Here is a 19662-nt window from a genome sequence, read left to right as displayed (position 1 = left end):
GATGTGATTGGCTGTTGTATACATCAAACAAAACTGAGAACTGAGCATAAATGAAGCTGCATGTATGTATCCGGAATGTTTGAAATAGAGGCATAACAACCACGGATGACATTTTAGTATTATCACAATAAAAAAAAAAGTCTTAAAAGTAGTAGTTCAGAAAAGACCAGGCCACGGTAGCGTATCAGTTATCAGTGACATGGCCCTCTAGTGGAGTCTATGTAAAAACAAAGCCTATCTTTTGCCTAGAAAGACTAGTATAGTCTGCAGCAGGAGGTAGCCTATCATACGAGCTCTTTGGTACAGACAGGAGTTTGCAGCCTCTATTTAAAAACAGATAGATAGATACATATATAGAGAGATGAGCATGTAAACCCATTCAAGAGGAATAGGTTCAACCACAAGTTAAAGAACTTTATTAGGCCACAGTAAAATGCAAAGAGGTTAAGAAATTGAGCAATACACCTTACCAATTACTCAGCCTAGATACAAGAAATGTAGTATTTAGCAATTTTTAATTTTTAATTTTTAGCAATTTAGTATTACTCTAGTAAATATCTGTGCAGTTTGTTCGATTAGAAAGCTCATTGTCTCTTGTTCTGTCTCTGGACCTCTTTTCTCTCTGTTTTTCTACTGCATTCTCACATTTTTCTAACTTGTACAGTAGACACTCACTCACCCCCTATTGCTTTCTTTGTAGAGGGCGCCAAGCCATTTTTGATTGGAAAATAGCAGTTTTAAGACTCAGTGAGGGTAACACTCGCTGTAATGGTGTGAGCTGCTTTGTGTGGTACAGTTTTGATCCACTCATGTATTAGAAAGCAAGGACAGCACTGATCACGACAAACATTTTGATTGTAAGTGACCATGTGTGGCATCTGTGGCAGTGGCAAACAGTCTCACATGATGTTTCAAAATCTAAATAAAATATTCATGTGGGATCATATCTGGTTACTGAGAATTGGATCTGAGCCTTTGCGTAGACCACGTCCAACATAGTACCCATGCTATTCAGTGATGTTGATGGGTGAGGGCAATGTCACAACCTTGAAGGGTGTGGGACAAGCTACAGGGTTCCCAAATGGCAAAAAACTTGAAAAAGAAAAAATAGTAGTAAGGGAAAGCGCTTACTTGCAAAAGATGAACTATTTATTAAAGCCAAAAAGTCACATAAACAATAGATGCGTAGAATTGCACTGGAACAGACACTATTACTATTCTTACATACGCTACAGGAAATGTGGGCACTGTGAACCTGAAAGACACCGCTGCCATCAAGAATGAAGCTCATTGATTTATGAGGTGAAGGTGATGGTTTTCACCATATGCTCCTGTACAGTAGACGAGGCTGTGGGAGGTGTCCAAGAGCCAATAAAGCGTATTAGATAAGACCATCAGAGGCCTGTGGATTAGAGTAATCCTATCCACTGGCGTTGGGTATCACACACATTACATTCCAGGACAGCTGAGGAGGAAGATGGAGGTCACTGCTCGCTGCGTTGCTGTGCTGTCCCTCCTGCTCCTGTCCCAGGGTAAGTCACTATGCTGCTTTGTAAGAGATGTCAGAAAATCATGATGCACACACACACACACACACACACACACACACACAGCTTCAAAATGATCAGGAATTCGCTATCTTGGGACTTGTATCTTTCTGTGCCATAAGCGTTAGTGGTTGTTTGGCTGGCTAATGAGTTAAGAAAAATCAAGGAAATACTGACCACATTTCATTATGAAGAGGCATTATGTTGATGACTACAGTACTGATGACTACAAACAAGCAATACTGTTCTGTGTTTGTGATTATAATACCAAAGTAAGTTTTTCTTCAACATTAGTTTTTTTCCTCAAAGCAGTTTTCATCCGGAGACATTATTATAATATGCACACCTATCATGCAGAATAATTAGGGGTATTTGTTACAATCCTGTTACTCACCTGAATTCACATCTGCAGACACTTTATATACTGATTTATAGAAGTGTTACTGTAAGATCATTCTCCTCTTTGGTCTTTTCTACTTCTACTGTCAAGTTTAGTTTTAGCTCACACATTGTATTTCACCATCTCTTTTTATTTACATTTCATGCATCTATTTACGTGGTATAGTCCTGATTGCCGTTCACTCACAGGAGGTAAGAGCCTGTTACTAAACCACTTAAAGGCGTTTGAAATGTGACTGTAACCAACTCTGAAAGCAAACTGTGGATTAGCTTCTTCCCATGTGTCCCTCTGCAGGAGGAAGAGGCGGTGCAGGAGGAAGAGCTGGTGCAGGAGGAAGAGCTGCAGGACGAGGAACAAGAGGTCATCGAGCCGTGGACCAGGACGGTCAAAGCCTGCACCTGTGACTGTGAAGCTGCTGACTCGCCCACAGGTGTTCCCGCTGTCATCTCTCCTGTCCCGCCAGCCTTGCTGCTGCCCCCCCCGCCCCAGAGTCAGCTGCTGGACTGCATGCCAGGTGAGGACTCAGACTCTGCCCTGCTCACCTGAGCTCCCCTCTCTGTAGACCGCTCCCACATGGATGTTGGGTATCCTTGATTTGCTAGCTTCATCTAAGAAGACATGTAGTCAGTAAGTTTAGACAAGTCATACATGGGACAGTGATGATGTTTCTGTCACAATGACTGGATCAGACAACACTGCAATGTTGGGGACAATTCATGAATGAACTCATCAATTCCAATTCAACTGAGGAACTGGGATTGGAATTTGAAAAAACCTACAGGAAACTGAATTGGAAATGAATTGGGATTTCAAGAACTTTCATTTAATTCAATGAAATTCTGTGAAATTTGTTTTTGTTTTTTCTTACCACATATCTGAGATTACATATAGTGTTCTATATTATCAATAGTGAATATCATAAAATGTTAAAGGGACCTTTCACGTGGTATTTGATTGAATGCATTTGTTTAACTGTCTTTTATTTGATTCATAACGTTTGATTTATAACGTTTAGCATGTCAAGACAACCTCTTAGAAGTGGAATTTCATGGAATTCAGTTCTGTTTCTTGTCATTCCAATTCAGTTCCAATTCAGTTTCGTTAGAGCTGGGTGACATTCCAATTCCAATTCCAATTCCAGGAATTTATCATGCATTCTCAATTCAATTCATGAATGGCCTCAACCCTGACCGATACTACACACTTCCTCTAAACTAAACCTGCTGTAGAACATGTCTATGGGTCTGTGTGTTTGTCTGGGCAAAACCTGGACTGCAGCCATTACATTATGTAGAGGACAATGAAATGTAGTGCAAGATCATCACAGACAGGGAGATTAATGGTGGTCAATCTGCTTTCCTGGTGATTTTTTTGGGTGTGTTACAAACGGTATGATGGATCACACAGCTGATGGTAGCTGGCTGTATCCTCACATGCGCTCAGCCTAATCTTGGCTGTGTCTCTCCATCTCTTGAGGTTTTAGACTGAGTTATAAAGTTGAAAGAGCTTCTTTCTTTGTTCAGATGATAGGAAGGGTGAAAGGTTTGAGATAGGAAACGAGCAACAGAGAAGTGGCTGTTAGGCAGAAGCTGGAGTGGCATAGACCCAATGCTGTTAGATAATCCCATTACTAGTGCGGCACTGTGATGAGCAGATTAGGGAGCCCAAAATAGGGCATGCCCTTCACCTAAAAGCATGATACTGGGCAAAGCAACACACGTGAGATGATGTCCTGCTCCTGTTTCTCAGCCTCATCACGCAAGCCTTTGGAGTCCAGCAGAGAGTTGTAGGGAGACAGATAGACTGGTTAGAATGCAGTTTATTTGAGAATGAAGTGAGGACACAATGAAATGTTACTTGGACATTGTATAAAAGGCCTCATTGTGCTGGATGATGCTTGACACTGGACGACCAGAACATAAAATGGCAAAATTCAAATAACGTAGTCCTGAATTTTAACGGCCACATCCAGGAGCTGAACTGTGTTCTGCCATGTGTTGGAATGGCTGAATCTTGTATTGAAACATGTTAATGACAATGTGCAATAAGAGTTCATGACCCATTTGAAGATTAGATTTCACAATATACTGCATGGCTGTCCTCCGCAGAATGCCCCTATCACAAACCCCTGGGCTTTGAAGCTGGATCTGTGACATCAGACCAGATCAACTGCTCCAATCAGGAGCAGTACACCGGCTGGTACTCTTCCTGGATCCCCAACAGAGCCCGCCTCAACAACCAAGGCTTTGGGTGAGTTATGGCAACCCACTCTCTTCTGCATTTCATATTGCATACTAGGAAACACAAAATATTGCAACATGTGCATGCCACGTTATTTGGGTCACATCAGAGACGTAGACACACTCTCTGGCCTCTTGTTAGGTGTGCATGGCTCTCTAAGTTCAACGACCAGTACCAGTGGATCCAGATTGACCTGAAGGAGGTGGGGATCGTGTCCGGCATCCTCACCCAGGGCCGCTGTGACGCTGAGGAGTGGATTACAAAATACAGCATCCAGTACCGCACTGTCGAAAGTCTGAACTGGATCTATTACAAGGACCAGACAGGCAACAACAGGGTGAGTAAATACTAGTCAGTCTAGAGCCGTGTTTCCTGGAGTGATGAGAGGGTGTGTGTTGAGAGGCACAGAAGAGAGGAGCCACTCTGAAAACAAGCATCCTGAACGCACATTGACACTGGGCAATTTCTTAGAATACAGAACATCAGCTACAGTATAGTAAAACTGTCAAAAGCAGCATACTTTGTAAAAATGAGGAAAGAGTTTTACCTGTAACACTGATAACAACAACAGTTCAAATGAATCAATAATATATTTGACTAAAAACAAAGAGGAATAAAAAATGTACTTTTTTCACTAGATCTGCCTTCCTTGAAATCACCTTGTTGTAGCTTACATTTTTAGTAGCCTAATATAGAGTGGCAACACTGCATCTAACACATTTATAACAAGTGAACAAGAGCTAACACACTAAGCTAACATTTCTACTGTGCATTAGTGGGAGTTAATGGCCCATAAAAGTGGTACAACATTCTACATCTATGTCAAAAATTACATAAATGTTACATGAAGACCATCTTAAAGTTGACACAAGAAATTTGTATTCATGAATGTGTCATGAAGAGGCAGTGAGGCCATTATTTAGTCATTATGAGTGTTGTAAACTGGGCCTGAGTGTTGCCAGTAGGTTCATTTCACATTCACCCTATTTCATTTACAGCCTATTGCTGACACTGGTCTATTAAAGGAGAATATAGGCCATTTTGCAAGAGCCTCTAAGTGAGAATAACCATAACAAATGATCACCTCCTGACTATTTAAAGTATTCCTCTGTAGTCTAAGTTACATTTTTCCTGGGCTTGCACTTAAACATAGTAACAAGTGAGTTAGGAATTGATCAATTGACACAATTGTTTCTTATTATGAAAAGCATATCATTTTCTGAGACTGTATTTTCTGATCATTTGATCAAATGTTTAGATGGTGTTTATTATTGAAGGGTATAAACATTGTCATTTCAGCACCTTGAATATATTCTGTAAATCCTGTTACCATTATTCTTCCCTTCATAAGATAATACTTCAGTTTATTGTTCTGTATGTTTTTTTCATTATCAAGCAATTAATAGCTGTTTCATGCTGATTGAACAGTTACAATGTGTATGGAAATGTTCCCTAACCACATCGAAACCACACAAGGGTCACATCAGATGACAATGCCACGCTAAATACAGAGGTGTCACTTTTCTTCTTCTTTACTGCAATGTGGCACAGTGGACAAAACCTTTACAAAAAAAGGTGACACAACTGAGTTTAGCATGGAATTTGGTGCGTTCTGCTGACACTTATGGCATATGTTCATGTTCAATCAGCACAAAATAAGCAGCAAATATCTCAGTAATGGAAAAACATGCCAAAGAGTGGTTTGAGATATTAAATCAATATCGATCAATGGAAGTTATAGGATCCGCCTGTTAAAATGATGGTACTGTTGTCCCCCACAAATTGGAAGATGGGACTATGGATCAGCCCCGGTCTGTCCGTCCATCATGCACATTCTGCTGATCAGATTTTGACAAAACGTCAGGGAATGTTGAGTCTCATTGCTCCATTCTGGTATTTTTAAAATTGCACTGATGGGCCTAAAGGGGGCACTACAACATAGTTTTTACTTGTTTGATTTCACCAAAACTTTGGGGGAATCATGCATCTCACCACTGCATTCTCACATTTTCAAAATTGCACTGATCAGCCCAATGGGACGATTTACATAATTTGTTCACTCATCTGTGCAATATCTCAGACACCACTGATCTGATTTTGGGCAAATCATGCATCTCACTGCTGCATTCATAATGACACTGATTGGCCCAAAGGGGAACTACAGTTACAGCTCAAAACAAAGTGACATATTTATTACTGATTGGCCCAGAAAGGAACCTAATCATTCGTGGGGGACGACATGTTTACTGCTGCCTTGTTCCAGTTTCAGTTATCTATGGACTAGTTTGAGAAACACATTCATGCATCATCCATGAATAAAGATGAACAAACAGTGTGATAGGAAACTGGGCCCAGAGAGATATACTGACGAGGGAAGTGAATGTGCAGATACAGTAAAATGATGTTTAATTTCTCTCAGGTGTTCTATGGGAACTCTGACCGCTCCTCCACTGTGCAGAACCTGCTGCGCCCGCCCATCGTGGCTCGCTACATCCGCCTGCTGCCGCTGGGCTGGCACACCCGCATCGCCATGAGGATGGAGCTGCTGATGTGCATGAACAAGTGCACCTGAAGAGTCCCGGGGCTCCTCAGCCTGCTTCGCCCACTGTCCGCCCCGCCCCTGCCAACCTCCAGTCACTTGCCAAAAGAAACATACAGTATGAGATCCATCTTTTCTCCTTGTCATGACCTGGTATTTTCATTACTTTAACAAGTCTTTCTCTTTGCTGGAGGTGTTTCTTTCTTTGGTGAAGCCCAAGGTAAAATAAGTGTGGGCAAGTGGACATATTTGGTGTCCTTTGATGCACTATATTGTCTGTGTTAGTGTCTGTATAAAGTAACTGTTTTAATGTTTCAATGCTAGAATGTTTCAATGCACATTCCCATTTCCTATTCTTTTGAAATGCACATGATTTGGGGTACCGGTGTCCTTCAATAAAGCTACAGTGGTGAAACAGAAAGATTTGATTTTTAATTCACAGACTTTCTTTCACACTTTCTTTGAATCAACTTAAAAAAAATATATATTACAGGTAAAGAGTTGAATCAAATCAAAGTTTGTTTTATTGGAGATTTACTGTTACATATGTAAACATGAATATTCTAAAATAGTTAAGCATTCGTCTGTGGGTTTATGTTCTCGTGTAAATGCTCTGTTGGAAAAAAAAAAGCAGATAAACACTGACTATGCTACTAATTTGTGTCTGTAATAAAAGCACAAACTTAATACTTGATTTCATTTGAACAGTTGATAAACATCTTCTGTTATAAATATTACCAAACAAATAGTCACACATCAGTATTAATATAATACACTGTGCTCCTTCAGCAAAACAATAACCCAAAGAAAGAAGTGTACTGTGTCAAGTAGAGTGCACAGTCCTTAAAGATGCACAATGCACAATACGATATAACGGTCAGGTTTGGAGTCAGTGTGTTCTGCGGGCGTTTGGAGCCCAGTTTCTGACAGTCTTCACACACTGTGCAGACAATGAACACAAGGTGAAAGAGGAATTTACACAGAGTAATAGCAGTATTGCTATGCCACACAGTCTCTTCAAAGTGCAACATTAAAAAGTTTCGTTTGATTTAAGTTCTGCCAAGCTACTTTCATGGCACTTTGTCTCAGACAGAAAACAACCGTGGAGCACAGAGCTTCTGCCCCCGCTGTGGTTCCATTGTAAGATTTATTAAAACTTGGTTCCAGGTGGCTCGATACATTCATTCAGTCTAAACGTTTACCAGTACACCCAGAATGTACTACAATTCCCGCTGTTGTAGAAAAAAATGTTTAGGAAAAAGCTTTATATGTACTTTATATGCTTTTTAAGAATCACATTTTATTTTTACAAATTGCATAATATCCTGGGTCTACAGGTAAATGTTTAAACTGTTTGAACGTGTGGAACCGCTTGGAACGAGCTTTTGAGAAATCTCCATGTGAGAAATGAGCAATAAAGAGACTTCCTTGAATCCCGGCAGGAGTGGGACTTCTGTTCCTTACAAGGAAGAATCACATCCGTCAGTATCCAGCTTCAGATGTCCTTTGCCATAGACTGGATCCTCCAAGTCTGCTCCAAATTGTGCAAAGTAAAGTATTAAGGTTTTACTGTAACTGTCTGAAAAGAATTCACACCTAAGGGGACTGCATAACACTTACACTCATTTTTTTTTGTTTTTTTTTAAATGTTTGTAGATAAAAAATAGTTCTGTGTTTACAGTAATGAATCTTACAGTAGATAATGTTACTACCAAACTGACCTCCTGTACAATTTGTATAAGGAACAAGTATGCATGTTTGTTCTACTGCTAATGATTGAGGTGTGACCATAGTTTTTAGATATATTACATATGAAAAAAAAATATTTCCTTAATATTAGTTACATATACTGTGCATGAAAAAAGTTAAATTGAATTTAACAAAGTCAGTTTCTAAATGCAGTGCTTCATTATATCCTACAGAGGGTGATGAAGGTAAGAGTGTTTATCAGTTTATGGCACCATAGTTTCTAAAATGGCTGCATTTCAATATGACATAAAAACCTATATATCCTAAAAAAAAGAACTAGCAAATCTAGGCTTTTTAGACTGTCAGTGCCAAACTTTACTATAGCTATGTTTTCAAAAAAAAGGACTGAAATGAACCTGTGGTTGGTGTAATGCACATTTGAGCATCTCTAACCAGTATGACAGAACACATCCAAAGTTAAGACTGCCTGGACCGAAGAGTTGCAATCCTGGGTGGGATGAACACAATGCAAAGTTACTGACATTACCAATCTATTGCAACAATTGATAAAATCTCATTTGTTCAGACTGCTTTAGATAATCTTAAGGAAATACTACGCAGTAAAATGTACTATATTTCTATTGAATAGAAACAAAAATACTTACACTTAAAATCTACACCTTAGCTATCCATATATGTATTTAATTTGTAATATATTTACTTTATAATAAAATTATAATCAGAATTACATAGGTAATACTATAAAGTCTATCAAACATGGAAGCTTTAAAAAATTAAGACATGAAAAGACCTATGCTTTCGGCCTATTTGCAAGCAGTGTTTAAAACTGAAGGGTTTGGTAACTGTGTATGAGCGTTTGTGTGTGTGTGTGTGTGTGTGTGTGTGTGTGTGTATTCAATGGCTGTACTGTTATGTGAGAGGTGTAGAAGCATATGAGCAACAGACGGGAAACAGAGGGGAAACAGAGGGGTTTGAAGTGGATCTGAGAGCTGGAGGGGGGGCGAGAGAGATTACAGAGCCGTCTCTTTCAGGTCGTTCAGGTTTGGCATTCGAGATCGGGAAGGGCGTCCGAAGCCGTGCCCGTTTTGGCCTCCCTTGATGCTCATTTGCTCTGGGTAGGGGTTGCCCTCGGCGCGGCCCAGGGCCGACGTGTGCCAGCTGGACTCCAGCTGTCCGGGGAGCGGGTAGGCTGTCTGTCGGCTCTTCAGCTGGGGGGTGCTGACTCCTGAGTGACCCCGACTTTCACTGAAACCACCTTTAGCGGAGGCTGGGTTGGGCAGGGGCTGGAAGCGCATGTCGGACGGGGCCGTTTGGTTGGAGGACGAGGACGAAAGGTGCAGGAGCTTGCGCAGAGACTTCAGTGGCTGACTCTGAAAAGGGTCATGACACATTACACAGGATCAACACATTATCTAACCTGAATGAAATGGATGGCTAACATATTTAAAGCAATAACTCTAAGCATTCTTTGAGAAGTACCGGAGAGTGTGTGTCCGACAGTTTCTCAGGTGGCCAGTCCTTGTCCCTGTCTCTGTCTCGCTCCTGCTCCCGGTCCCGGCTCTTGTCCCGGCCCCTGTGGCGGCTGCTCTGGTGCCCAGAGGACCTGGAGGATTTCTGGATGACTGCATCCACCCCCTCACTAGCAACCTGTCACACAGAGGGAGCAGGTATCACTTAACCTGCCAACACTTACAACCTAACATGCATCTAGAGCAAGCACCCCTAAGCGTTCCCCGACCCAAGGGAGAGGACAGGAGGAGGAGACACAACCCCCTCTTTTATATCGTATTGGCTCTTTTGGTGATTATAGACATTTATACAATCAATGATGTGTCTAAAGGCTCAGTATTTTCTACTGTTGGTGCAGCCGACACTATTTTCCATCAAGTCATCGTCTGATTCCTTCTGGCCAGATTACATGTACTTGGGCTCTGTCACCAGCAGCCCCTCTCTTACTATCCAAGCAAACAGTCGCATACAAATAGAAAAGAAATCTGAATGGAAGAGTCTCAAAAACCTGTTTCACACAAAGCCATTATTGCCACTGGGGTGATAGTGAATGAAAAGTGGCTTGAAATCCTGAGTGGAAAATCAAATATGAAAATGTGGCTGCTGTTGTATTTAGCAATTATTTTGCCAAGTGGTACTTCATGTAAGTGTGAGGGTTACTGATCTATGCTCTATAATTAAGTCATAGTGCTCTTCCATGTCTCTCTCCGCAGGGCTGAGGAATGCTTTTAGGGGCAGAGAAGTCGATCGCGTGCATCTGTGTGATGTTGGTAAGCATTAGACTCAGCTCCAGTGTAACCATGCAAACCAGACTCTCCTTGCACTCCTGACCAAAACCTCATGTGCTTAGCCTGAGCCTGAGCCCTCTGTCTTTCTTCCTCAACTCATAATCTGAGACATGCTGTTAGATATGTGGCTGGAATCAGTGGTAATTGATCAGAATCCCATAGACCAACAATGTGATCACAAAATAACCCACCAGATCCATGAGTTTAGTTATAAACAGTTTTGTGAACAGTTTTCCAAATGGAACTTGAAATTTTTAAGCGTAAGAAGCCAGCTGCACTAAATTGTCTATTATGTAAATATTCATAATAGGCACATCATAATACATTGTTAATTGTAGCTCTATTTTCCATATAGGTTAAGACTTATAGTGATACCTAGATGGATCTGGCTGGTTTATGTTTGCATTCGCTACATGAATGAACCACATTTCACCATATTTACCATATAATTATTATCAAATAACACCTTTGAAAACAAGCTTTGAAGAAAACAATAAAGTAGGTTTGATTAATGTTGTTAATGCATGCAATGTCAGATGGGTCAGATGGAGTTAGGAGGTGAGTAGGATACTGTAAAACAGCGCTGTACCATGGGAGAGGACACTACAGGGAGGACTCGCACAGAGGAACTATGCTTTATGTTATTCTTTGGGTTAAACAGAGGGAAAAGACATTTCTTGATGATGGGAGGCCTTCCGTCAGGGACTTCCATCTGCAATATAGAGGCACATGACTCCAGTGGAACAGAAAAACATGACGCACGTGTCAACAACAACAACAACAACAACAACAACAAAGGATTTTATCTCTCTGTACAGGTACAAGTAAGTGCAAGACATAAAACGTTGCAAAAACAGAGGAAGAGATATGTAGACAGCTTCACGCAGTATTGACATCAATCCACATATAAATGAAACACTGCATCCAGACATGACTCATGTCCTCTACAGAACTACATTAAGAAGGTGGCATTAGAAATGTGTCATTGAGAATTACTGACATTGAACCCACCATTTGAGATTTTTTCTTTTTCTTCTTTATTGCTCTGAAGAAACCCTGCTTCTCCTTTTCTTTGGATGGCTCAGGGTTCAAAACTACAGTCTCTGGGCCAGTCCTTGGGGCAAAACAAAGGACACTGAGCAGGTTGATCCAAGTAACAATGTATGGTAGTTTACAACTCTCAATAAGATCTGTCAATTTCTGTTAAAGCCAGCATGCCATTTAATGTGCCACTTAATTGTGTCACAGAGCAAATGGACAATGAACAAATTAGTGCTGTCAAGGTCACCTGGGTTAGGAAGGATATTATCTGTGAAATTAGTTTTGCTATGGTAACAAGATATTCAGTATTTACCAAGGGTCAAAGGCTGGTTGACGTTTGGAATGATTAGTCAAAGTGCTGCCATCCGCTGCCAGGCCAGAGCCCCGGCTCTGACCCCTGCTGTCATGGAAGGAGTTGTCTGGCCGGGGAGAAGGGACTGTTACAAAACACAACTGATTAGTTCATTCACCTTTTGATACATGGAGAAAACAAGTGTGTACAGTCCCACTGTGCAGTTGTGGTTTTGCAGGTGACACCTAGCTAGCTAAAACAACTTCAAAACACATCATTAAAGTGTAACTATCAGCCATAATCCATGTCAGACAGGACTGTGAATTGTGACAAAAAGGTCCTACCTTTTGGTAGATAAGACATACAGTATGTAAGATGATGTATTTTCAATAGTATACATCCACTAAAAATAATGGAGAATTTCCTCAGATGTTGACATGAGTAATAAAAGACAGATGGCAGATCTTTCTGAATGTGAGGAGAGGATTGTGAGAGTTATGTGAAAATTTGCAGCTAAGGTGTGAAGAGTTATGGTTATGGATAAATTTCACAATAATGGAACTTCAACTTCCCTTCATTAAGTAGATACTGCTCAATAAGCAGCAGATACGATTTGCAGAAAATGATTTTCTCAAGTGCTGTAAACTGTAATGAAGTTTGACAGCGTGCAGATACAGACGAGCGAAGAGTCTGATGCCTGACTGACTGACTGAAATTTGCATCTTGATGCCCACAGCACCGTGACGACAGCGTTGTGGATAAAAGGCATGACTAACTGAACCAACCTCTGTAGAAGCTGCCCACCCTCCTAGGCATCGACTCGCTGTAGATGTTGCGGTTCTCTTTGGAAGAGCCCCCATCCTCTGTTTGCTGGTCATGATATATTCCAACCTGGGTCACAACAGAAGAACTGATCACGTAAAAGTCAGAGGCAGAGGCTGCTAGGCATTCCTCACTATCTGAGCGGATATTTTTTTTTAACTTGATTCAAAATAACATCCAGGAAACAACAGGGGAAGAAACGGTAAGAAACAAAATTGCCATGTTGACAAAATTTGTATATGAACAACATCCGTCATTTCCAAGTGGTCATTATTACTGTCTGTAGCATTCAGCTATCACAGGTATGTATTCCAGACTAAAATCAAAATGTCCTGCACTGACAAGCTTGACTGTGCTATCATAAGTAGTCACATTAGAGGGAAGCAGAGCACACAGAGAAAATGAAGAGGCATCTGATGCACAGAGACAGAGAGAGCAGTTCATGACAGCAGTAACCACCCACATCCGCACTCTCGGGAGACTGAATGTGGGTGGGGAATGGTGGGTGCAGGCAGAATATCGGACCTCGCTTTTTTGCCGCTGTATGTGAAAAGACGCGGTGTTGTCCCGCGTGGAGTCCCTTATTGGGGGTCTGCTGTGGGTGACCTCAGTGGGTGCCTGTTCGCTCTGTTGATGGAAAGATGATGAAGCATGGAGTGAGCTTGACATCACAGCACACACATATACACAGATACACACACACAATATATATACTATATGTGTATATATATAAATATATACAGGTAATATGATTCACTGTATATCCTAAAGCGAAGGCCACACTCCGACACTAAGCAGCATCTATAGGGTGAGTGCTGCAGTTATGTTAAACCTGGCTTTTACAAACCTGGGGAATGGACTACCAAGAATTGGATGAAAATATAGATCAAATATAGACATTCTCAACAAATGAATGCTTTAAGTAATATTATCACATTACATGCTCTCTATAACCTTCATCGACTCGGCCCAGCTGGTCTGGGGCAGAGAGAGTACTGTCTAACTTGCAATGTGTCTGCTCTGATATTGTGATATTGTGATGTGCGTTTTTGGATACTGTAGTGTGCATTTTGATACTCTAGTGTGCATTTTTCACTTTTACTACTGTGTTCTTTTGATACTGTTTGTTACTATAACCTGTTGTGGTTGCAAAAAATGTTCCCTATGTAGACAATAAAGCCAGTAAGTAAGTCAGTAAGTAATAACTCTTGACTACTTGTGACTAAAATAGAGTTTTCCAATATAACCTGGCATAAACCAGCATTTGTTACCAATAGATCCTCTAGGCTTAGGATTTCTTTTGGGGGGGTGGGACTGGAGAAGTTTGGTGTGGGCTGATGACTGACCCTGCTCATGTCCTCTTCTCTGGAGGAGCCCCCCGAGTGGCGGGGCAGGGTGCGGTGCTGCAGCTGTGGCGAGAGGAGCTGGAGGCTGCTGGCTCTGGTGGGAATGCCCTGCCCCACTGACAGTCCCTCGTCCGCCCCGTGCGTCCGCTGATGGTCCCTCCGCACGTACATGGAGTGGCGGTGCGGCCGCTGTTGGGAGGAGAAGGGGCTGGTGTATCCCTGGCCGTAAGCCAGAGCTTCGTGCGGGGCAGACAGAGAGTGAGCGTGGCTGCCTCCCACACCGCTCTCCCCGGGGTCCAGGGCGTCTGGGGACTTGTCGCCCTCGGAGGCCTTGTGGCGCGAGGAGGAGCGCCGGTAGGACGAGTCGAGGGTGTTGCTCTCTCTCTCTGAGCGCATGCTTCCCCGGCCGACCGCGCTGTGGCCGAGCCTGTCCACGCGGCGTGTTGACGGGCTGCTCGGGGCCGTGAGGTCAAGGCAACTGGAGGGAAAGTAGCGAGACGAGGGCTCGTCAGCCAATAGGTGCACCTCATTCAGGTTCCCTACTGACTTGGCGTCACTGAGCGTGCCGTGGCTCTTGGACAAGTTCAGGTAGGCGAACTTGGAGGAGGGCGTGGAACCATGGGACTCCATATAGCTGTGTCGACTGTGTTTGTCCCCCGATTGAAGCGTGTTGGTCTTCCCCTCCACAAAAGAATGGCGGTTCTGCTGTGAGCGGAAGTTGGATTTGAGGTACTTGGCTCCGGGGCCGTCAGAAACCTTGGACCCCAGGTTCACGTCAAATTCCCCCTTGTTCTTGGATTCACCGGGGCTGAGCAGATGGGGCAGGTTGCTGCTGGCCAGGTCCATGCTGCATGAGGTCGAGTGGTTGAAGATCTGCGGCTGGTAGTTCTTAGGATGCAGGGTGGGACTGAGGTTGACCGCAGTAGGCATGTTGCCGTTGAGAAAGCCGTCGTTGCTGGGGTGGAGGTCTTCATGCCGAGGCAGGCTGGAGCAGTCTCTGCTGCTGGAGCGGTGGTGTCCTGAGCTCTTTCCCCCATGGCTCCTGACCGAGAGCAGAAGACAGACAGAGAGACAGGACAGCATCAACTGGATGCCATATAACCTGCAAACAATAGGGAGATGCTGCCAAGCATAAACTTGCTTTAGTGTGCACTGCTGACCTGCTGGGGGTGGTGTTGTCTCCATGGTGAGGTTTTCTCTTGGAAGAGCGTACAGGTGTAGGCGTGGGTGGGCCGGGACGCTCCACCAGCCGCTGGGTCTGGAAGGCGTGGTGGTTCAGGCTCTGCTCTGTCAGAAAGCGTTCTGTTGGGCTCAGCAACAGCAAGTTCTGATGCAGAAACACACGGGGAGACCTATGAGTCCTCAGGACACACTGAACACCCAGACCTCGCAAACAAACTAAACAGTCATGCTATTATGAGTCATCTCCATTATCATAAAAGTCAGGCTGCAAAATTTAATTGTGTCCCACATTAGCTAAACAGTGATGTGAAAAACACTTACTGTGACATTTTCTTTTTTCTTTCTTAAATAAATATCTGTAATAATATATATACTTTTGCATAAAACTATTACTGAAACCTGAATCTTGTGTGCATTCAAAGTAAAACCTGTAAACTGGAGGTACTTTCTGAACTCTCAATGAAGCTTCTTTCCCACACAACTAAAATATACAGTGGTACTGACTTTTCTCAGAGTGACCCCGATACTGTTGGAGGAGGACAACAACGGAGCTAATGATACAGACAATTACTATTTATGAGCCATGCAACTTTGCATTAGCAATTATGCCTGCAACAACATATTTAACTGCAACTCTAGCAAATAAAGGTTCAGCTCAAGGTAGGCTTCATTAGTATTAGTAATAAAAGGAGATGCTCTTCCTTGCTTAAGTCAGTCCTGGGATGGTATTATGTTAGGAATGAGTCATTATCTACCGGGAAAAGCACAAGTGCACAGGCACAGCCCACATGCTTGACATGGAGCTCCTGTTTACAGTGCAGACACAGCAATAACAGCAGTGCTGGAACCAGGATATGAGCTGAGAGATACTGAAGCATGAAAGAGGCATCATGCAGTCACGAGGTAAACACTCACTAAGACAATGATGCAATGACCAGACCTCTATTTTTCTGATAAATTTGGGTTTTGTTTCCTGGCCGCACAGAGCACGCTTTCATGAATGTAAAAAATAAAAATAAAACACTCCCTCAGCAGAGCAGCAGCCAGAGAGCTTTGTTAGACCTGTGATCCGTACCTTCAGCAGGTCCAGCAGGGCTCCGCTGACGATCCCCAGGTATCTGCGCTCCAGGGTTTGGGGGTGGTTCACAGCAGGGAACTAAAACAAAAGACAGCACAAAATAGCATTGTAAGAAATGTAGCCAGTGTAACGATAAATCTGTTCTGGTGTTTCAGGTGGGGAGTTTAACGTCAGGCATGTAGTCTGCCTCCAAGTGCTAAAAGAATAAACTACTAAAAAAAACATGCACCTTTTCTGTTATCTAGCTTACAGGAACGCTCATGGCTCATGTGCTTCATGTGCAGAACTGTAAATATCCATTATTGGTATGCTACTGTGATTTATGTATGCACTTTAGTTGATTCAAATGATCATCATTTTTGTAGGAAGACCAGCATATCAGCCAAGTGTACTGTCAGTGCATGAGCCAGCGTCGGACAGGATGTGAGTATTTACTGAAGTTCTGTGGAATGTACATTGTAATTCAGCTGATGTAATGCAACACAATTAACAGCCTGAATGCTGTTGGGGATGAGCAGCCAGTGCGGTTAGAGATGTCACTTCCTTACAAATCAGATGGGTGTTGAGCACGAACGTAATCATTTTGTTTTTGTTGCAAGTCATGTATATTGGGAATATTTCTATCACGTAAATCTGACGATGCTCTTGTAAAGTTTATGTATGCCCACAGAGTGCCAAGACTGTGAACCACTGCTTTAGTCTTTTTAAATTGTAGTTTCTTCTGATGCTAGCCCTCACAAGCTACTGCTCCTGAAATTAGGTTTGAAAACACTGTTAACTAAAAGCACTGTTGCATTTCAGGCGCTCTACATCCAATCTGCCCATTTCATCCCTTGTTTTTAATACTATTTTCTTTTAGGAAAGATTAGTGACTATTGTTAATCTAGCTCAGTGCCTCAGATTGTTTGCTTTAAAGAGGTCCAGGACCTGTTTATATCACAAGGTTTCAAGTGTTACAGAAAGCATACAGTGGCTGGCCAACTTGATAAAGCAAAGATCAAACACTCTGTGTTCACTCACAAGTGCCTTGTGGTTTCTTTTTGTTCTGTTGGATTGATATTTCAATAAAAACAGCTTGGATGTTCCTAGCAACACAATTGTCATTTCAGTGCTGGTCCCATGGTCACATTACTGCTCCTTTGTTAGTTGACCGTGCAAGAGGGGCTTAAGAGTAAATGTCCACTGACCAGCGAAATATTGTGGCGGATTGTGGAGGATTGTGGGTTCTACTAAAGTCTACTTTATGCAATTTTTTCCCATTTTTCTGGAACGAGTGTTAACAAATAGAATGTCAGATGTTTGATTGATGTCTTTTCATGAAGCATCCCCTTCCGCCTGTCGTACCAGAGAGAGCATTTCAGAAAAACAACTTCATAAGATAACTAGCAGTCAATCGAGAATGTATTTATTAATAGGCCCTGTACCACTGAATTTGCCTACACCCATTTCCACACCCACGAGCGTCTGAAATTTTGAAGCGTAGCATTGTCAAGCAGCAGGGGCATTATCGGTGGACATTCACTGTCAGGGATTCAGAGAAGGGCAGTTTGCATACTACTTATTTCAGATACTGAAGCGTGGGGCTGGGAGAGAGAGGGAAGGGCGGCCCAGGTCTGCTGTACCACCAGTCTGCCACTGAAGACTATCAAAGCCTTCCCTCACAGAGCACACAGGATACATGATACACGATGAGTCATTGTGATCCAATCAGTCACGGCACAGCAAACTCAGCCAGAAAAGAAACAAGCAGAGAGCACAGAGACAGAGCAGGGAGAGAAAATAAATAAGGGAAGAGAAAAGAGGAGGAGGCAGAAAGAGATGGCGAACAAGAAAAAAAAAAAGAAAAAAGATCAAGTCGAAGAGCAATGGGAAAAAAAGGTAAAGAAGCTGAAATAAGAGCAGCAGGGAAGAGAGAGAGAGGAAAGGATGGAAGAAGAGCAGAGGAACAGAGTAGAGTAGAATGAAGGTTGGGGCTTTGGAGTGATGTGGCGGCGCGGAGCGGCCTAACGTTACCCGCAGCCCATGGAAGCGAGGGTTGTTATAGAAGAGCTTCATCTGTTCTGGTGGCAGGGGTCCCAGTACTTTCTGGATGGTAAAGAGCTGGTCTATCTCGCTCTCTCCTGGGAACAGAGGCTGTCCGTCACTCAGCTCCCCGAGGATGCAGCCCACTGACCACATGTCCACTGCCTTGCCATAAGGAGCCCTGGGACCAGAGATTTAAGGGGTGACGGCTGGTGATTAGTGACTAGGTGTAAGAATAACTGCTAAAGTACATGCCAGTACGTTGGGTTCAGAATAGTAACCGAGTTTGCCATCCGCTGTGGGCTCCTGGACAAGGCTAAAGAAGAACCGACTTACCCAAGCAGGAGCTCTGGAGAGCGGTACCATCTAGTGGCCACATACTCTGTGTAGTTGGCATCATTCCCCTCAGAGAGATTACGTGCAAAGCCTGGCAGGACAAGACAGAGGAGGCAATATAGTGAGATGAGGGGCTGTTTGATATACTCTATGTACTGAAACACCTAGAAATTACTCCAGCTGGCCACCTCTCTGTGCTCCAGCAGTGAGTCAAAGGTGTAAGTCATGAAGTTGTTGAGTTAGGTAAGAGCCGAATTCTGAAGATAGACTAGGACAGAGGAGAAATCATGAGGCACGCTGGGATTGCATTGCAATGGTAAAAGTAGCCTCATTATTCCTGAATCTTGTTTAACACATGTCCTCTCATACTGATTTTAACTATTTGGATTATTGTTCTGTTTATTTTTATACTTCCAAACCACCATTATTAATGTGAAAATATAGAAATCTATCATAATGTATAGTTACAAAAACATATTTCTGCATGATTACATGCTAATTGAAAAAGAAAGAGGAAGAGGAAAAATAACAACCCACAATGAATGACATCATGCCATCATCCAATACAGCCAGAAACCCCAGTTTGCATGAGCCGTTCATTTTCAGTTTGTGCATCTTTCAAAACCGCATGAATTCACATTCAAAATTAAAACTTCCTGCACTGAAAATAAAACTCATGTGCAAAAACTGAAGAAAGACACAGTCCCAAATGTAACCCTCTGAATTTGTGGCCCATGTAGAGTGTGTTTGGCCTGTGTCTGTTCTCTCTGACACAGAGCAAGCAGCAGGTCTTCAGTCTCTCACTCCAG

The 19662-nt window shown here is 42.7% G+C and overlaps 2 protein-coding genes across 4 annotated transcripts in view; one reads left to right on the top strand and one right to left on the bottom strand.

The window, feature by feature from the left end:
* The first annotated feature begins 1477 nt into the window (after positions 1 to 1477).
* On the top strand, positions 1478 to 7042 carry LOC139922347 (retinoschisin-like). Its single transcript, XM_071912846.2, has 6 exons — positions 1478 to 1532; positions 2113 to 2138; positions 2242 to 2461; positions 4056 to 4197; positions 4330 to 4525; positions 6608 to 7042. The coding sequence occupies exons 1-6, from the start codon at positions 1478 to 1480 to the stop codon at positions 6758 to 6760; spliced, it is 792 nt and encodes a 263-aa protein (XP_071768947.2). The 3' UTR covers positions 6761 to 7042.
* A 2300-nt stretch (positions 7043 to 9342) lies between these two features.
* LOC139922335 (cyclin-dependent kinase-like 5) overlaps positions 9343 to 19662 on the bottom strand; it is a 29422-nt gene continuing 19102 nt past the window's right edge. The window contains exons 7-18 of one of the 3 annotated variants that reach the window (XM_078285688.1): positions 18854 to 18944; positions 18509 to 18698; positions 16493 to 16573; positions 15396 to 15562; positions 14236 to 15277; positions 13415 to 13516; positions 12853 to 12958; positions 12089 to 12212; positions 11746 to 11848; positions 11324 to 11446; positions 9917 to 10084; positions 9343 to 9807 (exon numbers count right to left, since the gene is read on the bottom strand). In XM_078285688.1, the coding sequence (XP_078141814.1) occupies positions 9448 to 9807; positions 9917 to 10084; positions 11324 to 11446; positions 11746 to 11848; positions 12089 to 12212; positions 12853 to 12958; positions 13415 to 13516; positions 14236 to 15277; positions 15396 to 15562; positions 16493 to 16573; positions 18509 to 18698; positions 18854 to 18944 (2657 nt within the window). In that variant the 3' untranslated portion in view covers positions 9343 to 9447. Of the gene's footprint in view, positions 9808 to 9916; positions 10085 to 11323; positions 11447 to 11730; positions 11849 to 12088; positions 12213 to 12852; positions 12959 to 13414; positions 13517 to 14235; positions 15278 to 15395; positions 15563 to 16492; positions 16574 to 18508; positions 18699 to 18853; positions 18945 to 19662 lie in introns of all 3 variants that reach the window. The other 2 variants (XM_078285689.1, XM_078285690.1) reach the window with 2 other exon arrangements.

The sequence above is a fragment of the Centroberyx gerrardi genome, chromosome 9, assembly GCF_048128805.1.
Source record: "Centroberyx gerrardi isolate f3 chromosome 9, fCenGer3.hap1.cur.20231027, whole genome shotgun sequence".
In the NCBI taxonomy this organism is placed as follows: Eukaryota; Metazoa; Chordata; class Actinopteri; order Beryciformes; family Berycidae; genus Centroberyx; species Centroberyx gerrardi.
The sequence above is the reverse complement of the archived record's forward strand: the minus strand, read 5'-3'. Positions and strand labels throughout refer to the sequence as shown.

Excerpts from the sequence above, each read along its gene's own strand:
- LOC139922347 (XM_071912846.2), top strand. The coding sequence starts at position 1,478 with ATGGAGGTCACTGCTCGCTGCGTTGCTGTGCTGTCCCTCCTGCTCCTG. Across the intron at positions 2,139-2,241 it reads TTGCCGTTCACTCACAGGAG|GAGGAAGAGGCGGTGCAGGA; the intron begins GTAAGAGCCTGT and ends GTCCCTCTGCAG. Across the intron at positions 2,462-4,055 it reads GCTGCTGGACTGCATGCCAG|AATGCCCCTATCACAAACCC; the intron begins GTGAGGACTCAG and ends TGTCCTCCGCAG.